The 9244-nt window shown below is 46.8% G+C and overlaps 1 protein-coding gene across 1 annotated transcript; it reads right to left on the bottom strand.

Moving 5' to 3' along the window:
• Positions 1-290: 290 nt before the first annotated feature.
• On the bottom strand, positions 291-6643 carry PPP1R15B (protein phosphatase 1 regulatory subunit 15B; the record flags this gene model as incomplete). Its single annotated transcript, XM_081112928.1, has 2 exons — positions 291-907; positions 4814-6643. 2 exons carry the CDS (start codon positions 6641-6643, stop codon positions 695-697), a joined length of 2043 nt encoding a protein of 680 aa, XP_080969054.1. The 3' UTR covers positions 291-694.
• Between the last annotated feature and the right edge of the window lie 2601 nt (positions 6644-9244).

Raw genomic sequence — 9244 nt, 5'->3', positions numbered from 1 at the left:
GTGTTATCCCAAAAGGTGTTGGGTTCAATTCCCAGTCAGGGCACATCCCTAATCCAGGTTGGGGTGAGTATGGGAGGCAATTTATCTATGTTTCGCTCTCGCTCCCCCGACCCCCTTCTTCTTTCTGAAATCAATGGAGAAAAAATAAAATAAACTGGGGCGGGTGTGGGGTGAAAGGGGGGGGGGGTCAGTGGGGGGGAAAAAGGACAATTGTAGCACTTTCAACAATAAAGATAAACTGGGGGAAAAAAGAATGTTGGAGGAAAAAAGTAAAAAGAGCCCAGTTTTTAGACAGGTACACGTAATTTAAATTAAAATATAAAATGGGCTTTGAACCCTACATTGTTTCCCAAGAAAATAAGTTTTGAAAGTGCAGAGTTACACCTTAAGAGGTTCCTTTTTCACCTCAAGAAGCAAACACAATCCAAAAACACATCTGACCAAAGAAACAAGGTAAGATTAGAAATAACACATCTCATCCTTCATTATCAGGGCTTGGCTTCCAACCTGGACATTTCTGAGTGGGATATGTTGCAAAACAATATTAAACAAGGTTGCTGGATCCAAGTTACATATCCTCTAAAAAAAAAATGGTCCAAGGACAGCTGCCAATTTTTGTCTTGAAAGAAACCTCTGAAGTAAGAGTTATTTAGTGTATGCTAGGGCTGGAGGCTATTACGTCATCTGAACTTGGCTAGAAAGCATCAAGTCCCTTGAAGCATGCTTCCTGGAGTCTCTGAAACATTCTTTCTCTGTGCTCAAATGTCAAGCAATATCCAATAGCGTCTTCTGTTTCTTGAATTCGTTTCTGGAACCTGCATCCATCCCGTGCAAATTCTTCCCATGGTCCTTTGCGATCCTCATCACCACTTATATAATACTCAGTAACTTCTTCAAGGAAGGTTACCTATGAAGACAAAAACTAACTTTAATCACTCTCTAGGATCTTATAATCATCAATGAGGTAGTTAACCTTTTATGCTACTAACTCTTTAAGAATATCAAACATCTTACAAGAATATTTGGTCTCAACTATAAAAGGAAGTGAAAAAAAAAAGGGTTCTGACTAGATGGCATCTGAGTAAAAAACAATGGGCAGCCCTGGCTGGTTTGGCTCAGTAGATAGAGCGTAGGCCTGTGGACTAAAGAGTCCCAGGTTCGATTCTGATCAAGGGCACATGTCCAGGTTGCGAGCTCAATCCCCAGTAGGGGGCGTGCATGGGGCAGCTGATTCTCTCTCATCACAGAAATCAATAAAAATATATTAAAAACAACAAACCAATAGGCACGTTGTCATCTACGCTATCCCCTTGTGGTTTTTGATGTTAATAAAATGAATCCAGATGGGGAATTGCGATTTTCCTGATGCTATTAATCTTTACTTATTAAATCCTTAGTGATATTCAGTTCTGTGAAACCTTTCTTCGAAAATGATAAATGTCTTCAAACAAAAGTTTTCGGAAATATATACCTGGAAGTCAAGGCTATTATTTTAACACAAAAGCTTAAACAAAATCTTTACTTATTTCTATTCTTCCTTTTTAAAAGAAGTTACTTGTCAGTGCTTTCCAATTTTTTAACCATGAACATGTGGTGTTATTCTTAATATTACTTTTGTAATCAGAGTACAGAACAGGAATTTACTTAATTAGCAAAGTGTAACAAAATTAACATCTCTTTAAGGTTATCGGTATCTATAAACGCCTAAGCGACCAGTTGACTGTTAGCTATGACGTGCACTGACCACCAGGGGGAAGACGCGCAACGCAAAGGCATGGAAACATGGAACAGACTGATGAATCTCAGCGGGAAGGGGGGAGGGAGGAGGACGGGAAGAGATTAACCAAATATCTCACATGCATACTAGAGGCCGGGTGCACCCATGCACTGGTGGGGTCCCTAGACTTGGCCTGCAGGGATCCGGCCAAAACCGTCAGTCTGACATCCCCCAAGGGATCCAGGATTGCAAGAGGGTGCAGGCCAGGCTGAGGGACTCCACCAGTGCACGGACCTCTAATACTATAAGAGATTTTGTAACTAAATTAAAAATCCTTCTTGTATTCCTCTTCAACATGCTGTCACTATATACAGGGTGTCCCAAAAACATGTATACACACTTTAACAGCTGCTAACTCACTTAATTTCACTCCTTTTCAGATTCAACTGATTTGAAATAATGGGTGAAACCAGACTAAGCTCTGAACAAAGAAAATTTATGCACTAGACATTGTTTGGGGATACGTAAAAGATAAAGCTTACGGTACAAACCATCAACAGATGACGAATTGAGGAACACAAATACCGAACAAAATGATTCTTGATGTTTGCGATTCCATTGCTTCGCGTTATCAGTAGTGCCTGGACCAGAACGGTCATCAGTTTGAAAACAGGCACTGACAAAAAAAATTATTCATTTCTGTAGATTCTTTTACATTTTGAAAATGAACTGTATGTTAACAAACACTGACTTTATAATCATTAAAAGTGTGTATACATTTTTTGGGACACCCTATATACATAAAATTGTGCATATTGTCATACACATGATCACATGTAATGAGTCACAGTCCCCATTAATCCCTATTTAATTTCCAATAAGTCTCTTTGTAAGATATCAAACCCCAAAAGTAAATAGGTACTTGCTTTTAAAGTATGCTCAACAGTTTCATCAGCTAACCCCACTGTGGCCTACTACTTTCATTCCCTTTACATCAGGCCAATAAATGCCCCCGAGGACAATTAGTAGGTATGGTATGTAAACCCTTACAGATATTGCATTCTAGTGTCACTTACTGTCACTAAGATAAATAATAGCAACATTTACATAGTGTTTACCATATACAAGGCTCTTTTTCAAAGCACTCTACAATTTTTATCTCATTTAATCCTCACATCAACCCTAAAGGGTACTATTATACAGATAAGAAAGCAGACAAAACAGAAGTTAACTGACTTGTTGAACTCACACAGCTTCTATGTGGTATATTTAGGATTAAAACCGTGAGTCTGGCTCCACAATCTGTACCGTATTATGCATCTTAAACTCCTAGATCTAAGTAAGAGCTTCATTTTAAGCACTGGGCACTACCGATTATTCCCATATATCTAAAGAATGGCAAGTAGGCAAAGGCTGTCAAATAATTTAGCCATATTTTTAGGCATAATCTTTGATAAATGTTGCTTCTAGTTCGGTCAACAGTCTCAAACCTACTTGACTCATTCCATTTTTACTCAATGAGCAGGCTAAAATGAGACATGCAACTGGCTTGACATCCCTGAACAATAAGAGCTACCATTTAAAGGCAAGACAATGAATTGCGAGTTTTGTTTACTCATCTCGTTTGAATCATGCAATAACTCATACGGTATTATTATTATTCCCATAAGATAAATGAGTTATTCAAAGCCATGAGAGGTCAAGTTACTTCCCAGGTCTGGCTGTATTCCCAAACCTCTTGGCCCTCACCACTCAGAAGTAGGGAGCACAGGTCTCCAGGTGGCAAGCGGTCATCCCATTGCCTGGCTGTTTCTTGCATAATTCACTAAGTAGGTCATTGAGTCAGGGGCCCCTTAAAAAGATAGAGAAAAGCCCTAGCTGGCTTGGCTCAGTGGATAAAGCGTCAGCCTGCAGACTGAAGGGTCCCAGGTTCCATTCCGGTTAAGGGCACATGCCTGGGTTGTGGGCTCAATCCCCAGTGGGGGGTGTGAAGGAGGCAGCCGATCAATGATTCCCTCTTGTCATTGATGTTTCTATCTCCCTCTCCTTCTTCCTTCCTCTCTGAAATCAATAAAGAAATATATATTTAAAAAAAAAAAAGATAGAGAAAAGCTGTATTATGATGATACCTAAGTGTAAACTAAAATTTCCATTTTTTAATATGACTTACTTTGCATCTACAGGTAAGACATAAGATTATCACATTTTAACGATATTTTCTACCCCCAAAATAGTTTCAAAGTATTCAACTAGACATTTAGAGCCCATGGGTGAGGGTACTCTCCACTGGAAACTCCCAGATGCTGCAGAATGTGAGGTCACTAGTCCATCCACTCCTTTCTCTGTCCAAATAAAGGTACAGGGAACGAAAGAAACTTTTCCTCTACAATAAAAGATACCCTGTGTGTTTGGAGAGGCTTTCTCTCCAATTAATAACTTTAGCTGAAAGATAAAATGCTCCATAAAATTTTACAATTAGACTGGGAATAGGAAACAACTACTTAAGGTAAACCAAATAAGTGACCATCATTGCTTTACATGATTATTAACCTGTAGAGCTAATGACAACTAGTATTGCATTCTTAAAGGCAACACTATTTCCTGTGTTTTTTTAGACAGAATTAAAGTCATGTACATGTCACAATTTTTAATACTAAAATTATTTCCTTTCATGGCAAAAACAAAACAGGTTAATCTGACTTGCTCCTTGGTCCCATCATTCCTCTAAGTTCGAATGGAAAGGAATGAAGACACTCAGTATGACATACCACATTTAACAACATTTGAAAATTCTGTGGCTATACTAGGCCTTCCCAATCTCGGGAAATTAAATCATGTATACACACAGTTTAACTTTTCAATTCCTTAAAAAAGAGTGTAAAGTTGAAACTTGTAGGGATATAGCTCCCAGTTGCCAACGAAAATGGCACTTTCCCGCTAACATCTGTACACGGGCATCTCCCACTTGGACAGGAACAACATTCTACTTGTCAAGCATATGCACTGTACGACTACCCCTCCAGGAAAGTCATGCTGCTGTACTTAACCAAATCACAACAGTCTGTACATATCATCCACAAGTTAAAAGAAACAAACCTTTTTTCTCTTGATATGCGTGTGTCCTCCAGAAAGAACCCCACCCCTTACCAAGTCTGGACATTCACTGTCACGGCTCCCTAACAGTTGCACCTCACAGGAAAGTAAGGTGTGACACTCAGAGATGGTCACAATGGGCTCAGATGGCCTCTCTGAGTCATGACAGCCTTTCCAACTTTTCCCTGCTGTTTGAAAAGGAGCCTTAAAATTTAAAAGGTTGTAGGGGTCATCCGAATTACAGAAAGAGTTCCACAGTTTGAGGCTCTCTGCTTCATCGGCACTAGATTCCCAGTCATCTTCCTCCCCAGAATTACAGTCGGGAGACTCAGGAAGGAGGCTTCCAGTCTGGGGAGAACTCGCCTCCAGATCAGACTTGTCAGACAGGTCCTTGTCTGAGTCAGAGGGGTCTCCAGGAGCAGTTCGGGCAGCAGTCTGGATCGCTGCTGTAAAGTTTTGGGGATTATAAGGATCTACACTGTGGAAAGAGTTCCAAAGGTGAAACCCTTCAGAGTCTTGCTCAAGGTCTGATTCTGAGAGCGAGCCATCACTGTCAAAGCCGTCATCCTCAGCGTCCTCATCCCAATCCTCACCTTCGGAGTCAGAACTTGCTTCCAGGTCACTGGCCGCACCTCCCAAAATGTAATCTATCAACCGGTTGCTACAGGCCGGCCTGGCCGACACGGGAAGGTCATCGTCTATGTCTGAGAAGTCAGCTACACTTAGGTGGTCCTCCTCGGGCTCTCTTTCCATAAGGGCCTCACCAGACAGACAGCTTTCCACTGGGTCCTGCCTTTCCCCAGCAAGAGGAGCCTCTTCGGTCAACTCTTGTCTTTCTCCCGTGGGCTCCTCCTGGGCGGTTCCGGGACTGGCTCCGGCAGGAAGAACGCCTCCGCACGGCTTCGGGTCCATCCGGAGGAGGCTGTGTTCCTCCTCCAGGCTATGGTAGCCATGATCTTGGTCAGGCGTGGGTAACGCCTGCCCCTTGCTAGGCTGCTGAAGGAATTCCAGCCGTTTCATGCGAACGTGGTGAATCTCGGGCAGGCCTTCCCTCGAGCGAGGCGGGCATCCCTCCCAGGAGGAGCAGGCGACCTCGGCCTTCAGCGGCCGCGGGGGAGAACAGTCCTCCGGGGGACAGCTGCTCTCCGGGCCGGTTACCGGCTGCAGGTCCACGAGCTCGCCACTGGCGACGAAGTTCTGACAGCTCCGCTCCAGCGGGGAAAGGCAGTCCAGATAAGAGGGGCTCAGCAAATAGGAGACGGCGCTGAAACTGCTGACGCGGTGAACGTGCTGCGGCCCGGAGGGCGCCAGGCCAAGGTCCCGGCCAGATAACAGCCGGGCGGTCAGGCCGCCCTGCAACAGCTCCACGCGCCACAGCTGCTGCTCCAGCAGAGCCGCGTGGGGCGCGGGGTGCGAGGCCCGGCCCTGGGCTTTCGGGTCGGGGGGCGAGCACTCCCAGTGCATCCCCTCCTCCAGCAGGTCCAGAAGATCGGCGGCGGCGGGGTCGACCGAGGCGTCCAGCCCCAGCGAACTCAGAGATTTGGGCCCCGCGGGGGCGGCGGGCTCCTCCCGGGCCCTCAGGACGCTGTAGCCCGCGGCGAACTCCAGCCACCGGGCCGGAACCAGGCCGCCGAGGAGCTGGCTCCACACCAGCAGCTTCTGCAGCAGGCCGGGGAGCGGCGCCAGGAGCTGGGAGAGCAGCTTCACCCAGAAGCTGGACCGAGCCTCGGGCCCGGGCGAGGACAGCGGCTTGGGGTCCCCGGGGTGCTCGGCGGCGGCGCCGGGTGGCGAGCGCCGGGGGAAGAAGGGCGGCAGGTCCGTTCCCGGCTCCATGGCCTTTGCTCCCGGCAGGGTCTCAGCGAGGTGCGCGGCCCGGCGGCTGGATCGGACGCGAGGCGGGGAGGCCTACACGGCCCCGACCTCGCCTCGAGGCGGAGTCGGCGTCCCAGACCGGTCCCCGGGGCAGCAGAAGAGCCACAGAGGGCGGCGGCCTCGGCCGCGGGCAGCAGACGGCAGTCCGGAGAGGCTGGCGCGGGCGGCGGCGACACCCATCCCGGCGGGAAGGAGGGTCCTAGTCCGCTCGAGGCACCATACAGAGGCCTCTCGCGGCGGCAGCACGACTTCCCACCCCTCGCAGCGCGACCCCCCGCAAGGGCTGGGCGGCCCAGCAGACGGGCGCGGGGACTAACCGAGCTCAAAATGGCCGCAGGGCCGGCGTCGAGCGGGACAACCCCGGCCACCCGACGGGAACGTACGGCGGCCGGGACGCCCACCCTTCGCCGCGGAACGTCACTCGCAGAGCCCAGGGGGCGGGCCCTTCCGCCTTCTTCCCGCGGCAGCTGATTGGCCAGGCCCGGTCCCTGTCGGCTTCCTGACTCTCCCCGACGCGCCGCTCGCCGGAGGTTGCATCAGCCGGCCCCGGCTCTGCGCGTGCGCACTCGCTTCCCCAGTCTCCTAGGAGACCGCCCCTCCTCCGCCCTCGGGCGACAAGGGAGCGTTTCCCAATAACCCGCGAGTTCCCCGGGGTCCTTTTAAGGGCCTAATGCAGGCACACGTGTGCACACGGGTTGCATGTATCAGGGTTCAGTGCTAAACAGATCACCTGAGATCTGAGTTTAATAAGAGTTGAGCAACGCTGTATCAATACACCTCGAACAGTGTTAAGACAGGAACAGTGTTAAGACCTAGAGTAAATAACACGAGTGAAAAATTGCCGGTGAAAAGTGAATCATTCGCATGCATGCATTCCTGCCCCCTCAATTTTAGTGTTTCTAAATAATTCGTTAGCTTTGCCTGGAATCCACATTTAAGGTTTCTCAGCGTCCAACCTACATACATCCCCCACGAAAAAATGTGAATTCTTTTTTCTCAAGTAGGTCCCTAGTAGACTTTCCCTTTTCAGCTGGGCAAACTGAAGTCACAGAGGGAAGAAACATAGCCTCAGAACTGTTTCTCTCTTTAATGCTTCCCAGCAGGCAAGCATTCACATCATATTTATATCCTCAGCCCGCAGAACTAAAGATACAACAGCCAAAGGAGAAAGCAGAGAACATTGTCCTCTGAAAAATATTTTGTCATAATTTTATTCTTTTGTGAGTTTGGTCTTAGTTCATTTCCTTATTCCTGCCAAAACGTTTTCAATTGACACCCCTAAAGTCAAGTATCTATTACAGAGGGAGGGTAGCAGTTATGATCACTTGGGAGAGCAGAAAGCTTTCAGAAGCCAGGAGAAGCCAGCACCTCCTCATGCTTCATTGGGAGCCAGCAGCTACTTCTTTCTGGAAAACTAGGAGGTCCTCAATTACCCCTTATTAAATTATACACTAGAGGCCAGATGCACGAAATTCGTGCAAGAGAAGGCCTTCCTTCCCTGGCTGCCGGCACCAGCTTCCCTCTGGCACCCGGGACCCGGGCTTCTCTCGCAGCCCCGGCTTCATCCAGAAGGGTGGAAGGATGTCTAGAAGGACATCCAGTCTAATTAGCATATTATGCTTTTATGATTATAGATTATCTCTGGAAATATCTCATTTTCAATCCTCAGAACGTCAAAACGATGGGTTAGTACTAGGAGTCAGCTTAATAATAGAAAAGAGAAATCCAAATATGCACATTAACAACTCAGAAGCCTCAGTTTCTTCCTTTGTAAAGTAAAGCGAATAATTGCTCTTTCAGTGGGTTGGAGAGAACACAAAATTCTTACTACAGAGCCCAGTCTAGATAGAGTAGGGGGACAAACACTAATTAATGTGTTATTTATCAGCTAATAACTGGTTCCCACTGCCTACAGAATAAAGACTCTGTACAGATGCCTCCTACTACACTTTTCCAGGCTTCTCTCCAGTAACTTCCCTTCATGCATGTAATGTTCTAGGAATGTTGGACTTGCTTCATGCCTTTACCCCTGCTCTTTTTCAGCCACGAATCATCCCTCTCCCCCGTTCTATGCCCACTTATGTTTCAAGGTCCAACTCAAATGTCAGCTCCTTGAAATCCTTGCTAACTTCCCCTGTCAGAACCATACTAGACTCTTTTAAAGCACGCAGTTCACTAGATACTGCGTACCTGTCAATGTTCTTCTCTCCTGCTTGTCTCAGCTCCTTGAAGGCTATGTCCCAATACCCTAGCACAGTGGTTCCCAAAGTATGGTCTGGGCACCCCTGGGGATCTCATTTTAAGAAGCTTTCAAAGGGTTCTCAAGATCAATAATATTTTCATAATAATTCCAAGCTATTATTTTCCTTTTAACTCTCATTCTCATGAGTGTGCAGTGGACATGTATCTTCTAGGGCAAGGGTCCTCAAACTTTTTAAACAGGGGGCCAGTTCACTGTCCCTCAGACTGTTGGAGGGCCGGACTATAGTTTAAAAAAAACTATGAACAAATTCCTATGCACACTGCACATATCTTATTTTGAAGTAAAAAACCAAATACAAT

Source organism: Myotis nattereri, assembly GCF_964212035.1.
Source record: "Myotis nattereri genome assembly, chromosome: 18".
Classification (NCBI taxonomy): domain Eukaryota; kingdom Metazoa; phylum Chordata; class Mammalia; order Chiroptera; family Vespertilionidae; genus Myotis; species Myotis nattereri.
The sequence above is the reverse complement of the archived record's forward strand: the minus strand, read 5'-3'. Positions and strand labels throughout refer to the sequence as shown.